Source organism: Batrachochytrium dendrobatidis, assembly GCF_000203795.2.
Source record: "Batrachochytrium dendrobatidis JAM81 unplaced genomic scaffold BATDEscaffold_7, whole genome shotgun sequence".
Taxonomy (NCBI): domain Eukaryota; kingdom Fungi; phylum Chytridiomycota; class Chytridiomycetes; order Rhizophydiales; genus Batrachochytrium; species Batrachochytrium dendrobatidis.
The window spans coordinates 359,633-379,209 of NW_006281105.1; the positions used below are offsets into that span (position 1 = coordinate 359,633).

Genomic DNA, 19,577 nt, shown 5'->3' on the forward strand with positions numbered 1-19,577 from the left:
TTGTCAAATCAAAATTCAACTTTACTAATTTTATCAAACATGAAGTTGGATGATATCATGAAAGAGTTTATCAAACACCTGGAAGATTTGGAACTGTTAACAACGGATGCTCAACTATACAAGGCTGATGAAATATGGGACAGACTGCTTGACTTGATACTGGAGTTGAAACAACAGAATCGCAGTAAGTTTAGTAGCAATTGTATTATTGATGAATTCAAACTGTTGCTGACTTTGTGTTGGTTTGAAATGGCAGAGTCTACAGATGTAATGCATCGTTTACAGAGTATTGAACTGCAAGATATCATAACCAAGTATTTGGAGTATAATCGACCCAGTTTACAGGTATTCATATATTGTAACAATAATGGATTGTTGTTCATGACTAAAATAACCAACATGTGTTGTGCAGATCAAAGTAATGGAATTTACTACAGTGTTTTTGGGTATTTTATACAGTAATAATGAGTTCAAAATATCTCAACGACTAAGCAACCAACTCTCACAACTCATGCAATCACCAAACCGTCAAGTCAAAATAGCGACAAGTCATGATTGATATTGATCAAATGATTGACATTCAACTCACACAGTGTCAATATGCATATAGGCGATAAAAACATGTACAGAGTTTTACAAATATAAACGCTGGAGTCAAGAGTATAAATTTGACATCAAGCCAATGGTTGAGATTATTGTTCACGAGTCCAATCAAGAAGTGCTCACATTGGCGATTAACCTGTTTTTGAAAGTTTGCAGTGATATTGACGATGGAAATGTATGTTTACAGTGATACAATATTGGATCAGTTTGGACAGTGTCTTGTCATGTCATGTTGATCTGATTGTATACTTGACATTGAACAATATCATTAGTTTGGCATCGTGCTATCAATACTTGTCTCACGACTGGAATCATCCAATGGTCTAGTTGCTGTTGGTTTTATCGAAAATCTTAAAACCATGTATCTGAATATTCATCGTCATGACCGAGTAAAAGCAGCGGGATGTGGCATCATTCCAGCACTGGTCAATACGTTCAGGTATGTGGTGTTATGCATGAATGTGTGTCCAGTCATCACAATTGGTAAATTTGACATGGTTGGATTGACATGACATGAATACAGGAGTGTCGATCAAGAAGTGATTGATCAAAGTATTGAAATTATCCATAATTTTTGCAACTATGTAAATTGTGAAGTGATTTCAGCCGAGTTTATAAGATCAGGTTTGATTCAAACGTTGAACGACTTGTATATCAGATACAGCGATAATTCTAGACTAAAAACACGCATGATCAAGATAGCTGGATCAGTTGCATCCAAAATGCGCGACTTTCCTGTATCGCTTGTACGATCGTTGGTTTTTGAGCAATTGACGATATCAGTGTGTGATCTCCGCATGGGTTACTCTTTGCGCATGTTTAATGATCTCAACGACATGATTGAGAAATCTACAAACAAGGCCGAGATAATCAAGGTGTTTCAAGAATATGGAATTGTGAAGCAACTCAACACCATTTATTCACGTACAGATATACGTTTGTGTGATTCTGGTGGTAGTACTGTAAAACTACTCGAAACACTTGCTGATTTTGCCGACAATCATCCCGACAGTTCAATACGTACCGAGTTGGATCAAGGCAGGATACTTGAAAATCTAACGGCTATTGTACAATCAGACACTGCTAACCACAGAGACAAAATGGTTGCTGGCCAGATCATTGAAGCGTGTTTCCAGCATCGGGTTTACACTGCTAGTTCGAGCATTCAATCATACAACGACAATGCCGAAATTGATATGAAATCTGGAATGGCCGGAGATACACATGGAGAGGTACGCACACTTGTCGAGATGCGGTATATCCAATATCTTCATTCTATACTTTGCAAACCCATGTGGTGGATCGATATCACAAACCAGCATATTGTGGAGCAATGGAGGGTTGACTCACTCGATCGGAATATATCACCATCAACATTTAATCTTGCGTTGGAACAACTCGGGTTTTTTGTCAAACAGCTTGTTTGTAGTGGCAGTGATGGATTTGGCACAATTGTACCAGGACCTGTTGAACTGACGTATATACTGGACAATGGCATACCTGACAATGTATACACGCGATTGATGACAAATGTATCGGATATTGAACATGGATCAAATCACAACACTGGTCAAATGGTGCAAATCTGATTGATGCATCAATGTACAGTGTTGTATATGGACAAACGATGATTGCACCACTGAGTATACGACTCGAATACACCACAATGATACCATGCGATATATTGTTATCGACTCGACTTGTTTCAGATATGCCCATCATTGAAGGTGATTCCGAGTTTATATCATGCAAGTTCCAATGTCTTCCGAGTGAATTCCGTGTCGAACAGGATGGCAGTGTGACCATCAACTCATACATCAACAATCTGAATCCGATATGGCATCGAGACATGTACAAATGCATTGCCAAAATATTCAAATGTTTTGTCCCAATGTTTGAAAGTCTGATCAGAACGATGGATCCAGTGTTCAAGTATATTGATATTGGCAATGGCACAAAGGGATATGAATCACCAAGTCAGTCAGATCATGATGATATGGAACCAGACACTCAAGTCATTCGTCCCGTGTATGTACCAACACTTCCGGAACATTTTGAATCCAAATATGAATCGGCAAAACCAGTATCACTGCGTGGTCGTAATCTGCAAGTCATTGTCAAACTCACCAACATTCAACTGACACCATCCAAACCTAAATACGACGAGGGAAACTGGCACATTGAAGGTCCAATTAACGAATCGATTGTTGCAACTGGACTGTATTACTACGACGTGGAAAATATCACCACACCCAAACTCGATTTCCGTGTGGCTGTTGATCGTTTTTATCAAGGAGCATCTGATATGTATTGGAAAGATGTGTATGGCATTGATCTAGAATCACCGCATAATCAGTATATAGGATCGCTTGAAGTATCAAATGGTCGATGTGTAGTTTATCCCAATCGATACCAACACAAAGAACAATCATTTGAACTTGCAGATCCAACTCAACCAGGACATTGCAAAGTTCTGACATTTTTTGTAGTGGATCCAGCATGTCGGATTGTTTCGACTGCGCATGTGGCTCCACAACAACCACAATGGTACAACTCGAGTCTTGACAAGACACCCATACTGCCTGAACTGTGGAATGATGCCACGCAGTATATTCAAGGTGTTCAATCACCAGCTGAAGCCAAACACTATCGAGATGAATTGACAAGTGACCGAACTCGAATCACAGCAGCATACAACACATACAGATATGAACAGGCGTATAGTGATTGGTGATTGATTGTGAGGTTGTGATTTTACAACAACAAGTTGCAATGCCAGTCAGATCTATGCAATTAAATGTATCGAATCAATCATGTCAATCTTGACAATGATTGTTGATTATATTGACTGATTGTGTACAATTGATTGATACAAGTGATATGGATGCATCATTCGGTGTTGTTGAATCAGATCATTGCTTGATTCTGTCAATGTGATCAAATGGATTACTACAAAACTGTGCATGCTCAAGTTGAATCAAGTATTGAATCGAGTATTGGATTGATATTTACACACAACCACAATTACAACCACAATTGCAATCAGCACAGTCTGAATATTAGACATTTGAACATCACATATCGAGTTGTGGATAAATGCGAGTTGGCATATTGGACTGTTTTTGTAGTTTATTAATGATTTGATTCACGACTGTTTGAATTCAAGGCTCAATATGGATTACAACTGGATTGTCGTTGTTTCCATTTGGAATGACAAATCTGTCAATGTGTTGATTGGTTGCTAGTCCATTGTCCAAATAAGAATCAATTCCACCAGCAATAGTGTCCGTCACATTCGAGTTGTTGGGAAATACTTTTGATAGTTTTGGTTAGATTGAACAGTCTGGTTTAGTCAAGTAAACCAATATCTCCATAAACATGTGCTGTGAAGTTGTTTCATTTGGAAAACCGCATGACGAAACAGATTCCAATACATTGGTCGATATTGATGAGACAACATTGCGTATGAGTTTTTGAAGAGACAAATGTTGTGATGGAAAGCAGTTTGTGAATGTCCATTTGAATAGTATTTTTTGACCAACAGCAAAGTAAAAGCAAGTTCAAGGTCGAACGACTTCATCAATATTCCAGCCTTTTGAGTGATGAATAAGATTCCATATTTTGCTGGGTTTCCAAGTTGTCCAATCGATGATTTTTGTCAGACATTTCTTGAGTAACAGTTTAAAACCATTTCCAACAGATCTGAATGGTCGCTTCCAAAACAACGAGTCATATCCAACATGGAATTGTTTGATAGACAGTATTGTAGTAGATCTGCTCGAGTGGGTTCAATGCTGTTTAGACATTGTGTTTTTAGATCATCAATCGACACACACAGCGCACCAACAAGACCATCACATTCCGTTACAAGAACATGTTTCAAGGTCTCATTGTTCATGTTGTTTGGCAATCCAATAACGAGTAAATCCAGAAATTCATGGAATTCATGGAATTCACAGAGTTTGGCTGGAATAAGTAGAAAATCACTTTTCAAGACCTGAAAGACTACCGAGTTCAACAGGACTTGAAATTCCTCCAACAAAAAGATGGTTTGATGCAATGATAAATCGCATGCTTAATGGCAACCAACTCAGCGATGCTTTGATTAAAAGTCTCCATAAACTTGTGTCTTGTAATTACTGTTGAGCATCATCAAGAAACAACAGTTTTACTTTTTCCAATTCTATCCGTTGTTGTTTGGAACAATCAATGCATTCCCAACAAAAGTGTCGTGCAATCTTGTCCAAGAAACAAATCCAAATGACATTTGTTTGAGACTATGTTGATACATATTAATGAATATAGGTTTTGCAGAATCAGATGAACAAGTCAATATGACAAACCGATACTCAAACCAAGTATGTGAGTTTGTCAAGTTGATCAGGTCTTTTGAGATGATTTGTAGAAACATTGATACCATTGATCTGGATAGTTTTCTTGAAAGGATTGTATGAACCAGTGATTGTTGGGTTTGAGCCAACATCATTCTTGGATTTGATGATGAGTGGACTGGATCCAACAGTCCCATTTGTTCCAAGTGCAGCAAGCGAGTCCCATGCGTTGTAGTTGATCTCGACTTGATCCATCAGAGTGGATATTCAGTTAGTGTATCGACCAAAAGTGATCCTGTTTTGTAATCTGCGACCAAGCCAACAGGTTCTATTGCTGAACAACAGCCTGTTGTTGACTTGGTCGCAACCACCATCATTGAGACAACTAAAAGGCTTGTTGGTATTCCAGTCGACCATTAACTTCTTACTTTCCACTTTGTTGTTGATGGAGTGGAAATAACTTGCAATTCATGGTATTGTCTTGCTGTTCTTGGACTAGATCAAACCACTGGAACTGATCCACTCATCAAATACAACACATTATGCCTGGTCAAACTCTGTATCATCAACACTAGACACTGTAATGGACATGAACTCACTTTACAAACCACTCTTGTGAACCTTGTCCAGTCAATACACTTGTATGATGAACACAACTGTTGTGTGTCCAACATTCAATCAAAACCATTCATCTGGATCAAACCATCATGAACATTGACATCAAAGACATTGACACAATCCCTAATGTTTTGTATTCAAAAGTCTATTCTGGCAACATACAAATCAGCATCAAAATGCCAGTCGACAGACTGACAACTACACAATATTGTCATGATTGGTGTCAGTGGATGTGAACAACAACCTGCTATGGTTTGTGTCGATATTGTGTATTTGACTGTTTTATCGACCTGATCCTGATTCCAATCCCGATTTGAATGCAACAATAATCCAGTCCGATTCACAAGGCTCGACTTGAGATTGAACATCAAAAACACTTGGGTTGCTACAAATATGGTTTGGAAATATCAGTTTTACAAAACTGGATTCAAGCAACACTACTTGGATGTTGTTCAGTCTGGTAAAACTTGACCATATGATGCATCTCGGATCAACTGGTAATGCAGTGGTTTGATTCGGTTCGTTCTACAATGTTGTATTTCGATGATTGTCACAATCTGAGCATGGTACAGTTGCTCAAGATTCTGGTGCTGAACAACAAACTCTTGAACCAGACCCGACACATTGTTGCAGCTCAAAGTGGACCATCAACAGTCTCGAGTAGGATATGCTACAATCCAGCGTGTATTGCATGATGGTTTACTTATTTATCTTGCATTCAATCTCATCCATTCAATAACATCATTCATTACCAATACAATGACACGACACGACATGGCATGCTTGAATTGATCATATTGCACTAATCACTACTATACACTGAATTGATCTAATGGACCCATCAAAACTCATATATTTGTGATTGATCAACATTACGATATTCAAAATGTACTGTTAAAAACAGCTGTTTTTGTGCAACAGCAACCAATACAACTAGGTTTACTCATCATGTTCAACATCACTGTTTGTGTTTTTGTCGTCCGATTTACAGCTACCAGTAGTATGTGATTCAATGATGATCCCAATATACTTGTAGCAACGTGAACAATAGTGCTGTTTTTGTTCCATAGCAAGCGTGTTGTGCATTTTGAATGTAGCGGTATTCATGTTGGAAATCAAAGACTATTGTGAAACTAGAGACTCGACAGGTGTAGTAATAAAGCTGGTTGTTTATTACAAAGGTATGCATTGATCCATTTATAGCCGATATGATGTACGTCATTGCGCACATCATCCAACTTTGTGTCGTACATTGCAGTGGTTCCATAATGCAATGTTCTCAATATACACTACTTGAAACACCAGAACTGTCAATTATAACAGTGTAGACAGGCACCAAATGATACCAGTTTTGTTGGCCAATAATTACTATTAGATTTGTCCAAGCTTGTCAAAAACAACAATCTACCAAAAATAGGTCATTATGGACAAAAGTCTCGAGGTGCAACAGTGGATAGTCTGTAGTTTGAATGATGGATAGTTTTGTGTAATATTCATACTCGATAGCACAATGAACACAATGAACACGATTGGATTGTTGTATATCTTGCCCATAATTGTAACAATATCCTTGAAACTGGATAGATTGTTAAATGATTGTGTAATCATTACTGATATTTATCCAAAAACAACTTGCTCAATTCGATCGAGTTATTATAGATTTGTACAAGTTGCTAAATATATTTATTGGGAGGAAATATCAATGCTCATTAAATAATAAGCTTGCCATTGATCTCAAAGAAAATAACAACTCCATCCATATCAGGCTGGTCGCACGGAAGACCCTCGATTGGTTCAAGCAAAGTCTTGGGCTTTGAAGCGTCAATCTTGTAGTAAGCCTTTTTCAGAACATGGCTTCTTTGGAATTGAACTTCAAACGATGGAGCTGGAGGATTAAAGTACGAATCTTGAAGTTTTCGTGTAAAAACTAGTTCCACCTTTGCTGCTTTAGGAATCCTACCAATGATATTCACCATTGTTTCAAGGCTGATTACACCTTTGTGATCTTTGGATTCTCCAAAAAGTCCACAGGAAGTCTTCAAATCAATACCTTCCGAGTTTCGAGTTCTTGATAACCAATCAAAGTTTGAACCAGGTATTTGAACAAAATCGGGCCACTTTTGGTTTGGCGGTGAAAGAAAAGGTACAGTAAATGTTATACCATCGAGCCTGTTCAGATCGAGTATAGAGACGTCTTCGGAATCAGGTTTATCAATCTGAAGCTGGTATACCAAATTCAACAGAAACGGTTTTAGACCAATTCCCTTGACGCCATTAGAATGTGAAGCCAAACAGACTGTCGAACATAGCAAAGACTCGAGAAACATTCCATCATTGCTATCCTGTACAGCATTCGAAAAGTATAGAATATGGCTGCGATAATCCGGATTACTCTTGGCTTTCATCAAAAAATGTGCATATGGCACCTGCTTGTTATCCCCTGTATAACAGGCGGAAAATCCCTTTCCACCCATCAACAGCAGGTAAAGCAAAATGTCGCTCTTTAGCTCTGGAAACACCGAAGACGGTCTCCAAGAAGCAGAATGGTTTTGAATACATCCATTGTTCATCAATATAAAGTTTTTTTCTCCATCTAGCTGGGCAAAGTGTGAGTGAATCAATGGAGTCGATTGGTTTTTCAGATTGGTCGATTGGCTTTCCAAATCGGTCAGTTGACAGTGAGCGTTATGAAGCAGCCGAACCTGTCCAAGTTGTCCGTAAAGATTTCCAAATATCTTTTTGACTGATTTCAGTTTAATAAACGCTGCTTTCATCAATTCGTCAAAATCTGAAGCATTGTTTGCGATTTCTTCTGCGACAAACTGCGCAAAAAGTGGCCTTGAGTTGAGTATGATAGATTTGAGATATCTTGGTAGTGTTTGTGGCAATCCTGTTAGTTCTAGTTTTACTGCTGGAAATTCCCCAAACACATGGCACCACGGTCTTGGAATCTCACTTCGACTGCCATTGTCAGTGGTGGGTTGCAGTTTGGCTGCTCTGGAATCTGTTCCCATCATAACGAGTCCCAGACCCAATGAGCGGAAGCAATTTCGCACAAATCGCACTTTTTTTAAGGACTGGTCTGAAATAGCAATACACTCGTCCAGAATAAACACTGGTCTGCATTCATTGATTCCTTTGGAAGTCATCAGCTCTTGAACATCTTTGCCAGTCTTTGGACCAATACTGACTGTGGGTGGTTGAATTCTGTTGGATAGCAATTCAAAAATAAATCCATACATGTATAGACTTTTTTGAAATAACGAACCACAGCTTGGAGATAAATCCTCAGTGCTGCACATGTGCTCATCTTCTACACAACACTTGCTGAACAACTTTGAAGTGTTTCGAAAGTTGCGGTAGATTCTTTGTGATGTTGGACCGGGAGGATCGAACAGGAAATAATGCACTTTCCTCTCACTACCGATATTGGCTTTGATATTAAAGCCCATCTGACTCTTTCCTGAACCAGACGAGCCCTTGAGAAATACAAATGGTAAATTTTTGAAGCTTGACTCGGAAAATTCTCCAGCTGTAATCGAAAGGAGAACATCTACGATTTGCACGACACAGTTGTCGTTTTTTAAAGAATCGGCAATATGGCAATACTCTGAAAGTGATGGATTTATAGTTTCTTCAGATGTTCCCGAAACCAGTCTGATATTCGCATTCATTGACGCTCCTGATACTGCACTAGCGACGCCTTGCCTGGTACTATTGTTGGCCTTGATAATGAGTGGACTGGAGCCAACAGTCCCATTTGTTCCGAGAGCAGAAATGGGGTCCCAGGAGTTGTAGTTGGTCTCCACCCCATTCACCACATAATGGAGAGTGAGCTCGTCAACAAAGGTAGAAGCAAGAGGAGAGTTGGGAAGTGCTTGGAAAGCAACAACCAGGTCACCAACGTCAGTCAGTGGCCTTCTTCTCTCCAATTCTCCATTGAAGTGGGTTTCGATTTTCACTGGCTGGTTGTGGAGGTATTGAATGTAGAATGCTTTATTTTCCATTAGAGTTTACTGAAGAGAATTGAAGGAATTGAGTAAAAGAAAGAGCAAAAGGAAATGTAATAGAATGGAATGAAGTGAAGTGAAGAAAAAAAAGAAAAAAAAATTCGACTTTAAATCCAAAACTCGATATCATGTGAACAATGTGAAACAAATTCACACTTTGAATAGTGTTTAGACATTTTTGTGTTCATTTGTATTGTTCAATCGAGTGTCAATTCAACTCGACAATTGATTACATTTTAATATAATGACTCGAGTCTTTTATTCAACATTTTAATATTTAATGTTCAGATCAAAGTTTCGAGTCAGTTTCATTCATTACTGTTTAATACAACAAGTAATGAAGAAATAATTGAAATTAAGTTCATAATCCCATGAAAACTATTGGTATTCTTTACCACTTTGGCTTTCACAAATCACAGGGGTTCGCTCGTGGTAACACTGCATACATTCATCAAAAATAAGATGTTCCATTTAAAGCATCAAGTATGGATCTGACACAGATCTCCTGATATTTCAAACTAATAAACTCCCATTATAATACCCCAAGGTTTTTGACCTGAATTGCTTATGTCCAATAACTTTCTATTTTTGACAACTTTGGACAAAATTTAGTGGTAATCATTAGTCAAGAAAACTGGTATCATCCAGTGCTCTATCCATACTACTCATGTCCAAACTCGAACAAAAATCTTGATAAACTTTCTCAATCTGGCTCCATCCCTAACTTGCTTGCTACTTGTTTTCGTGAGTTTATTTCCCCCGGATCCCTCCAACTGGTTTGGTCTTTTTTCTGTGCTGGCGCTTTCGGATTTTTGTCAGATCTGGCTGCTGTTGTTTCCAAATGTTGTTAGGATTAGCAATATTACAAGCATATCAAACGTATCAACTACAAATGTCCCTAGTTGCCAAAGGAGTCAAGGACCTAATCCGCCGCGTGACAGTAATGTGTTGGCATGAACGTGGCATTGCCAACTACTTGATAGTTTGTCGCTCCTGTTTTGAAACTGGCATATCATCTGCTCATTTTGGCAAAAATAAATAGACATTAGTTCAAAGTGTAAATTATTAGGAGCCTTCTGTGCTTAATTCGTACCAAAACGAATTTGAATAATATTAAGAAATTCAATGTTACAAATGACAATAAAAATAACCAATTAGTTACATGAAACCCAACTTTTTATTTAATCTCTGCTTTACCAAAATCAATCAATTTGATATCCCCATCATGAGTTAAAAGCACATTTTCTGGTCTCAAGTCCTGATGAACCACGCCAACCGATTTCAAGTCTCGAATAACACGATTCAACTTTTTCTTCAATTCACTGTTTGCTCTCCAATCACAATGGTTTCCGGGAATATAGTCCAACGCAATGAAATGTTGCCCATAATATTCGCACTGTCCATAATAACGAGGAATATACTTTAGATTGAGTGGGGAAAGCTTTTCGTAAATTGATATTTCGTTCTTCAGCATTTTGAATCCTTCAGGATTGTTATAAGAATCACATTGCTTCACAACAATGTTGCTGTCCTTGAGTCGAATGACTTGACCAGTTGCTCCAGATCCAACCACGGTACCGTAATGAAGAGAATCGAGATTAAGGTTATATTTTGTTCCTTTGCTCTTGTCCAAACTATAATTTGTTTCTTTTCCCTGGCCTGCGGTTGAATAGTTACTGCCTGATTCTGATTGTTCATCCGCATTATGTTCATCAGTATCCATTTCATTGCTGGCGTTAAGTTCCACAGGCATATCAGAGTCCTTTGGATTGGGATCTAGCGTTTGTTTTTTATAGTCTCGTAAAGCAAGCTGAACAAAGTAATATAGTGCTTGAAGAAGACTAGGCGAATGAGAATTATTGAAAATGGGATGGCTGATAAGAAGAGTGCTTCTCTTGGGTCGCCAAAGAAAATATGTAACATCATAACAAGTTACACACCCATAGATCAGATTGTTCAATGAGAGATATCCGTAAACTTGATCAATCACTGTGCACACATCCATACGTCCAATGTCCTCACGGGTTATTTTGCTTTGTTGGTATTGTATATCTTCTTTATACATCTCCAGCAAATCAAATGGGTTTCCGCTTGCAAAATGACGAGCCGGCAAATCATTTGGAGTCTTTTCTTCAATAAATGACAACACTTTGGAACCAAGAGTGAGAACGTTATCTGGAACTCCAATAAACTTGATAGACTTTTCTGTTTGAGTTGGTGTTCCAGAGTTTAAAGGGATAGCAGTGGGTTTGGTTTGGAATCTGTGCGTCTTTCCTTGGTCTTGAAATATTCTGTTGAAGTTATCCAAATGGTTTCCAACAGCCCTGCTGACATCTCTTTCCAGTGTGAATGCAACTCTCCTTGTAACAGGCAAAACAACATCACTCCCAACATGAGTAGCAGGATATTCATATGCTTTTGCATCTGTTGAAAAGCTTTCCCACCGTCCAACATGCGAAGGTGTTTTAGGATAGTTTCTTTTGATTTCAGTAGTAGATGACTCTGAAAGATTTTTTTCAATATTTGCCAAAGTGTTTGATAAAAATTTATCGAGTCTTACTGTAAGATGATTGACAAGACTTTGGCCAGAATCACCTTTTGATTTGATTATCAGTGGATGGTCGTAAGAACCAAAAGAATTTTGAATGGAGGTCAGGAGCACATCCACAGCAATGGCTGGACCATCCACCACATAATGGAGAGTGAGCTCGTTGACAGGAATAGCACCAAGGAGGGTAGTGGTGACAGTCTTGTAAGCTGCAATCAGTTTTGAGACATTGTCAAGCGGTCTTTTTCTCTCTAGTTCTCCATTGAAGTGGGTTTCGATTTTCACTGGTTGGCTGTGGAGGTATTGAATGTAGAATACTTTATTTTCCATTAGAGTTTGTTTAAATAGAAAGGAATAGAGTAGAAGAAAGAGCAAAAGAAAATGGAATAGAATGAAGTGAAGTGAAGTGAAGAAAAAAAGAAAAAAAATTGGACTTTAAATCCAAAACTCGATATCATGTGAAGAATATGAAACAAATTCACACTTTGAATATTGTTTAGACATTTTTGTGTTCATTTGTATTGTCCAATCGAGTGTCAATTCAACTCGACAATTGATTACATTTTAATATTCAATGTTCAGATTGAGTTTGATTGTTGGATTGGTAAATACGCTACAAACCATTCATTTACATACTGAATCTGACAAGTGGATAATCATTGTTCCAATCAACACATGGATTGGATTGACTGCAATATTGTCATTGATTGCAGTTACTGTTGACCAATACATTGTAATACATTGACAGTCTCAACATCAACATTGTAATTCGTGTCAAGTTGTGTGTAGTTGCTAATATTACACCACAACAATACTGTGTCAACTTTTGATTCCTGTGATACACCGTTTCAACCATGACCGGATCGATGTTGACCATTTGTCAATACACGGGTCAGTTGTATAATCGTACAACTGTTGGTTAACCAATGTTTGACTGTCAATATTTGAATCATGAATATTGTCCAACATAATCGTCACTAACATTGTCGTTTGATTGCCTTGTTCTATGAATAATCATTGTAATGTCATTTGTTCAGTTGTTGTTGGTTTATTGAAACCATGTCACAATTCTTGATATATTGCACATGATCTTGTAATTGTTGGTGTTGTCTGTAGTGATTCTGTCAATGTATACAAATGTCACTTGTTGCTAATTGGTAGTTGTTTATGATTGATACACAACCGATCAGGTTTGGTGACCATTCTATGCACATATATATTTAACATTATATTGGACTGTTATGTTGTTTGATCCAATAGTAGTATATGTCAGTCATACTATAATACTACATGTTTGTTGCAATATCCATACAACCTATATCCAAAACTGCACAAACACTGTCATTCAAGATTGATGAGTATACAATCACAAATGAATCCAACGCATTTTTGCTGTATATAGTTGTATCGACTGTCGTGTTTGTTGGCTTGACTGTTGACTTGACTAGATCTGATATTACACGGGCTATTCAACAATTGTATTGAATTCCGGTTACTACTAAGTCATTTGAGTCGTTCAAGTAGTCAAGTTGCTTGGTTTGCAATGTGTTGTGTCCAGGAATCACTTGCAACCAAATCATCACCAAACCACAGGTTAACAACACCAAATGGTATATGACTGGTTATATTAACACATTGCAAACACTCGACGAATTAACCATGAATCAGGTTCAATCATCAACCGCCGACGTTGGCAATAATTTGTCCTGCGGTAAACTATTCATCCATTCCAATATCCACTTTTTGTTATTTCCTCCTAATTCAGTGAACATGCTTGGTGAGCTAACATCTTTTTTGTAATCCAGCCCTTGTTTAGAGCAAAAATCTGCGACATTGACGCCTGGAAAGACAGACATCAATCATAGCACTTGTTACCATTCTCTCCAGAGCGCACTGGACACCCTTCAAAATCAGCGAATTCGATGTCAAGAATTACCATGAGATTATCAACAGCAGTAATGGCAGCATCCATATCAATGGCTTGTTGTTGGTTAAGCTCAGATATACATGTATTTTTGGATTTCAACAAGCTATTTTCATTGATCTCTTTTTCGCTTTCTATGTATTTTTTGATGGTCATTGGTTTGAGCAAAGGGTTCAAAATCTTGAGTTTAAACTGTTTCGTGTCTGACTCGTATAAGAATCAGATGTGTGAATTGTCGAATGCAAATTCGAACGGTTTGAACATCAGTAGACCGTTGCGTGGATTATCGATGTCATCAAAATCAAGATGGTCTTGACAAGATGCAGCCCAGCACGATTTGAATAGATGCCCTGCAATAACTACGGTTGAAGGCAGGGAGTATTTGAAATCATGCATTTGACATGCGAAACTTTTTCTTCAATGCCGTAATAGTACTTCAGCAGGCTATTTTTGAATACGGAGCTTCTCGAGACTTTGGTTCTCATGTCATTTGTGTAGTAGAACTTTTTAACAAAGTCCTGGACAAGAGGCTCCAGCGATCTGCTATTTTTTGTAATAGCGACCTGCAGATTTCGGTAGTGAGTTTCAATGAATCGAGTGACATGAAAACCAAAGTCTCAAGAAGCTCCGTATTCAAAAATAGCCTGCTGAAGTACTATTACGGCATTGAAGAAAAAGTTTCGCATGTCAAATGCATGATTTCAAATACTCCCTGCCTTCAACCGTAGTTATTGCAGGGCATCTATTCAAATCGTGCTGGGCTGCATCTTGTCAAGACCATCTTGATTTTGATGACATCGATAATCCACGCAACGGTCTACTGATGTTCAAACCGTTCGAATTTGCATTCGACAATTCACACATCTGATTCTTATACGAGTCAGACACGAAACAGTTTAAACTCAAGATTTTGAACCCTTTGCTCAAACCAATGACCATCAAAAAATACATAGAAAGCGAAAAAGAGATCAATGAAAATAGCTTGTTGAAATCCAAAAATACATGTATATCTGAGCTTAACCAACAACAAGGCATTGATATGGATGCTGCCATTACTGCTGTTGATAATCTCATGGTAATTCTTGACATCGAATTCGCTGATTTTGAAGGGTGTCCAGTGCGCTCTGGGGCGAATGGTAACAAGTGCTATGATTGATGTCTGTCTTTCCAGGCGTCAATGTCGCAGATTTTTGCTCTAAACAAGGGCTGGATTACAAAAAAGATGTTAGCTCACCAAGCATGTTCACTGAATTAGGAGGAAATAACAAAAAGTGGATATTGGAATGGATGAATAGTTTACCGCAGGACAAATTATTGCCAACGTCGGCGGTTGATGATTGAACCTGATTCATGGCTAATTCGTCGAGTGTTTGCAATGTGTTAATATAACCAGTCATATACCATTTGGTGTTGTTAACCTGTGGTTTGGTGATGATTTGGTTGCAAGTGATTCCTGGACACAACACATTGCAAACCAAGCAACTTGACTACTTGAACGACTCAAATGACTTAGTAGTAACCGGAATTCAATACAATTGTTGAATAGCCCGTGTAATATCAGATCTAGTCAAGTCAACAGTCAAGCCAACAAACACGACAGTCGATACAACTATATACAGCAAAAATGCGTTGGATTCATTTGTGATTGTATACTCATCAATCTTGAATGACAGTGTTTGTGCAGTTTTGGATATAGGTTGTATGAATATTGCAACAAACATGTAGTATTATAGTATGACTGACATATACTACTATTGGATCAAACAACATAACAGTCCAATATAATGTTAAATATATATGTGCATAGAATGGTCACCAAACCTGATCGGTTGTGTATCAATCATAAACAACTACCAATTAGCAACAAGTGACATTTGTATACATTGACAGAATTACTACAGACAACACCAACAATTACAAGATCATGTGCAATATATCAAGAATTGTGACATGGTTTCAATAAACCAACAACAACTGAACAAATGACATTGCAATGATTATTCATAGAACAAGGCAATCAAACGACAACGACAATGTTAGTGACGATTATGTTGGACAATATTCATGATTCAAATATTGACAGTCAAACATTGGTTAACCAACAGTTGTACGATTATACAACTGACCCGTGTATTGACAAATGGTCAACATCGATCCGGTCATGGTTGAAACGGTGTATCACAGGACTCGAAAGTTGACACAGTATTGTTGTGGTGTAATATTAGCAACTACACACAACTTGACATGAATGACAATGTTGATGTCAAAACTGTCAATGTATTACAATGTATTGGTCAACAGTGACTGCAATCAATGATAATATTGCAGTCAATCCAATCCATGTGTTGATTGGAACAATGATTATCCACTTGTCAGATTCAGCATGCAAATATAAATGCATGTTTTGTAACACATTTACCAACCCAACAATTGACTGATTAACAATAATTGAATATTAAAATGTTGAATAAAAGACTCGAGTCATTATATTGAACACATGACAAATGTTTAAACACTTCAAAGTGTGTGAATTTGTCTCACAATATCAAATTTTGAATGTGAGACAAATTCACGTTTTGTTCTTTTTTTCTTTTCTTTTCTTTCAACAAACTCAAAAATGACCAAATTTTATCTTCAATACAAGAACAACTCTCCAGTGCTTATCGATACAGACAACGGAAGAGGAACACAAGGAACTCTACCTCTGATTACTGTTTCTCATTTGATTTCAGCTTACAAGACTGCTGCCACTCTCCTCCTTGACGCTATTCCTGTTGACGAACTCACTCTTCATTTTGAGGAGTATGGTCCAGCCATTTCTCGATATGGGTTTCTAACCTCTATTCAACATCCTTTTGGTTGTTACAACAATCCACTGACTATTAAATCCAAGAATGATGTGAATGTTGACCGTCCCTATCAAAGATACTTTGTACAAAGTAAAAGTGACCAAGAATTCATCGACGCCAATAATTTGAAATTGCGAAAACCAAATGACGCTTTCAAGTATTTGATACATCATCTGGAAAATATTGTCGATGTATCAAGGCTACCAAATAACGCCGTATTTAACGACAATTGCTGGGAACACCGTCTTGATAGGAGAGTAACCAATTATCAAATTGACAATGTCGATAATATCAAACTGTTTTTTGCTGTTTCTGGTGCAGGAAAAACAAGGATGTTTCTAGAGTTGCTTTATTCAAACTTTGGGTACTACTTTGCTTGCAAGAGCTCTCAAGATGACTTTGGTTCTACTGACATGTATGAATGCCTGGTGTATTGCGACAATAACTATCAGCCTGAACTCACTCAACATGCTATCCAACTGTTGTGTTTCGTTCGGGTTTCTGTTTGCAACTACTTGATAAGCAAGGGATTCAAGGAACCTTGGCAAATTCTTCTGGCTCAACTCCATCCTATCGCATTCTTTGGGCTTGACTTGTTTGAGTGTCTTTTTACGACCCTTGTAAAAGAGCCTGGACTTTCTCCAACTGCCATTACAAACCCGTTTCCTTTTATTGCCATTGATGGAGTTCGAAATCTTGCAGGAGGTCGTCGTTTTCATTTTCAACCAGAAAGTAGAAACTTTCGTCCCTTTTTCACTCCATTGGTATACCATTCCAAAATGATGGGAATATTTCCTCATTTCCTACTGTCTGCCACCAGTATTGACTTTGAACTCATCAAAGAGCTAGTGGAGTTTAGTGCTATGAAGGATGATCAAATCACAGATTGTGTAGTTGTATCAGATTTCCATTCTCTGACAAAGCTCGAGGTCGAACAGTATGTTAGACAATTTTTACAAGACCATCAAGTCAATCAACTGGATGCTATTGTATCAAGAATTTCAGCCTTTGAATTATGTCATGGAAGACCATGTTTTATATCGTATATTCTGGGCACATATATGAAATCAAATGATATTGACGCTGCGATTGGCAAATTTATCACTGGGATATCTAATGTTGATGGCCAGATTTTCCCGCTTAGATTCTTGAAAAATGACCTTGATGAAGGCATTCGTTCATTTGACAAAGTCATTGCTGGTGATAACCTGTCAGGACCCATTTGCGACGCATTTATTGATGCCATCTGGAAGGGAAAAATGTACCTTAATGTAACTGGAAATGACGGTGCTACTGCAATACGTTACGGTTTGGGATTTGGTCAGACTGTCAATGGAACTATATCTTCCATTGAAATTCAAGAGTTGGCCGTAATCGAGTGTCTTTGCTACTTTTTGCCCTTTGCACACACTGTCAAAAGTTTATACCAAAGAATTGGCTCGTCTCTTAACCCTAACCCTCAAATGGTTGGCTATTTGGCGGAATACTTGGTTGCGTTTGCTTTAGTAGCCAACCATTCTGGTCCTGATGCTGCCAATAGTATCAAGGCATCCCGAGATTCTGCATCCAGCTATTTACTATTTGGTGATTCAAGTCAAGTATGCTTTCCCGATCATATGTGTGGACCAGATATCATCTACAAGTGTGCCAATACAAATACTGTATACATTGTACAAGTCAAATTTGTCGAGAGAATGTCAAAACAAGAAGCTGCAAACGCTTACAATACTACAGATCCTGAACGCTTTTATTGCAAACGTAATGGCGGTGGAGTGTCGGAAGGGTTTGAAGAAGAACGAACTTACCTTCTTAGCACTTTGTCGAAACTACACGAATCAGGCTACTCATTGCAACAGACTCTGGTTATTCATACTGCTGAAAAGAACCCTGTTGATGTTCAAGGTATGGAAATCATCAATAGTCAAAACTCGCCTCAGTTTTTTGATGAGATTGGCAAGAGTGTTTGGAGTTTTTTGGATTCAGTTGGAAATAACCTTCAATAAAGTTTCAAGATGAAATTGATATACAGATTGGATTTTCAAAATCAAAAATAACTTTGATTAGCCATATGCAACCAACACCAAACACGAAACCTTGAATATGAGCTCAATGATCAATTTTATCATCATGATTCGTAATTGCAAATAGAAATTGTTTCAAAACATAGGAATCCAGTCGTCATTATAAATATTCTTGCATTGCATTGCATACACAACTCCATTTGTGTATATTGATGGGTTTGCACAAAACTGAATTGATGCTAAACTTGGAAATACTGAAGATAGCAAGACAGATGCATGAATGCATTCACTCCATTCAACAACAGACATAGCTGCCAAGATCCAAACATGTTCCGCAACAAGTGATTTGTATTTTTACAGGCAAAAGTAGATGCTACCAGTGTAACATCTGTCAATTCTGACATGTTCAAAGTAATAACCAGCCAATAGTCTGGATTAAACAACAACACATGATGACCAATCGTCATTCCAAACACCAGGACAATGGAAAGGGTTCAACATGTAGAGTCAATCATTCCACCACAATCAGAATTGTAAGTGATTGAATATTGACACTCTTGAATCACAAAATAATTAGACACACGATCGCATATCTTGTCAATGTTGCAATGCATTGTATCAATCAGTTTGATGAGAGTGTTTTGAATCTGATACATGACTGTTATTTTATAAC

General features: G+C 37.8%; 9 protein-coding genes across 9 annotated transcripts; 5 read left to right on the plus strand and 4 right to left on the minus strand.

Moving 5' to 3' along the window:
- Nucleotides 1-39: 39 nt before the first annotated feature.
- On the plus strand, nt 40-491 carry BATDEDRAFT_89392 (uncharacterized protein; the record flags this gene model as incomplete). The annotated part of the gene is made up of 2 exons (XM_006679572.1): nt 40-184; nt 460-491. The coding sequence occupies 2 exons, from the start codon at nt 40-42 to the stop codon at nt 489-491; spliced, it is 177 nt and encodes a 58-aa protein (XP_006679635.1).
- A 984-nt stretch (nt 492-1,475) lies between these two features.
- BATDEDRAFT_31829 (uncharacterized protein) lies at nt 1,476-2,101 on the plus strand (the record flags this gene model as incomplete). Its single annotated transcript, XM_006679453.1, has 1 exon — nt 1,476-2,101. A coding segment is annotated over exon 1 (205 nt), but the record flags the coding sequence as incomplete, so codon positions are not given.
- A 733-nt stretch (nt 2,102-2,834) lies between these two features.
- Nucleotides 2,835-3,416, plus strand: BATDEDRAFT_31831 (uncharacterized protein; the record flags this gene model as incomplete). Its single annotated transcript, XM_006679454.1, has 1 exon — nt 2,835-3,416. A coding segment is annotated over exon 1 (422 nt), but the record flags the coding sequence as incomplete, so codon positions are not given.
- A 1,536-nt stretch (nt 3,417-4,952) lies between these two features.
- Nucleotides 4,953-5,189, minus strand: BATDEDRAFT_89313 (uncharacterized protein; the record flags this gene model as incomplete). The annotated part of the gene is made up of 1 exon (XM_006679650.1): nt 4,953-5,189. One exon carries the CDS (start codon nt 5,187-5,189, stop codon nt 4,953-4,955), a length of 237 nt encoding a protein of 78 aa, XP_006679713.1.
- A 2,018-nt stretch (nt 5,190-7,207) lies between these two features.
- On the minus strand, nt 7,208-9,644 carry BATDEDRAFT_37012 (uncharacterized protein). Its single transcript, XM_006679528.1, has one exon. The coding sequence runs from the start codon at nt 9,557-9,559 to the stop codon at nt 7,262-7,264; it is 2,298 nt and encodes a 765-aa protein (XP_006679591.1). The 5' UTR covers nt 9,560-9,644; the 3' UTR covers nt 7,208-7,261.
- Nucleotides 9,645-10,722: 1,078 nt separating this feature from the next.
- BATDEDRAFT_89059 (uncharacterized protein) lies at nt 10,723-12,440 on the minus strand (the record flags this gene model as incomplete). The annotated part of the gene is made up of 1 exon (XM_006679651.1): nt 10,723-12,440. The coding sequence occupies one exon, from the start codon at nt 12,438-12,440 to the stop codon at nt 10,740-10,742; it is 1,701 nt and encodes a 566-aa protein (XP_006679714.1). The 3' UTR covers nt 10,723-10,739.
- Nucleotides 12,441-13,780: 1,340 nt separating this feature from the next.
- BATDEDRAFT_89312 (uncharacterized protein) lies at nt 13,781-14,190 on the minus strand (the record flags this gene model as incomplete). Its single annotated transcript, XM_006679652.1, has 2 exons — nt 13,781-13,950; nt 13,986-14,190. 2 exons carry the CDS (start codon nt 14,188-14,190, stop codon nt 13,781-13,783), a joined length of 375 nt encoding a protein of 124 aa, XP_006679715.1.
- A 775-nt stretch (nt 14,191-14,965) lies between these two features.
- On the plus strand, nt 14,966-15,375 carry BATDEDRAFT_30122 (uncharacterized protein; the record flags this gene model as incomplete). Its single annotated transcript, XM_006679446.1, has 2 exons — nt 14,966-15,170; nt 15,206-15,375. The coding sequence occupies 2 exons, from the start codon at nt 14,966-14,968 to the stop codon at nt 15,373-15,375; spliced, it is 375 nt and encodes a 124-aa protein (XP_006679509.1).
- Nucleotides 15,376-16,651: 1,276 nt separating this feature from the next.
- BATDEDRAFT_25363 (uncharacterized protein) lies at nt 16,652-18,886 on the plus strand (the record flags this gene model as incomplete). The annotated part of the gene is made up of 1 exon (XM_006679372.1): nt 16,652-18,886. The coding sequence occupies one exon, from the start codon at nt 16,652-16,654 to the stop codon at nt 18,884-18,886; it is 2,235 nt and encodes a 744-aa protein (XP_006679435.1).
- Between the last annotated feature and the right edge of the window lie 691 nt (nt 18,887-19,577).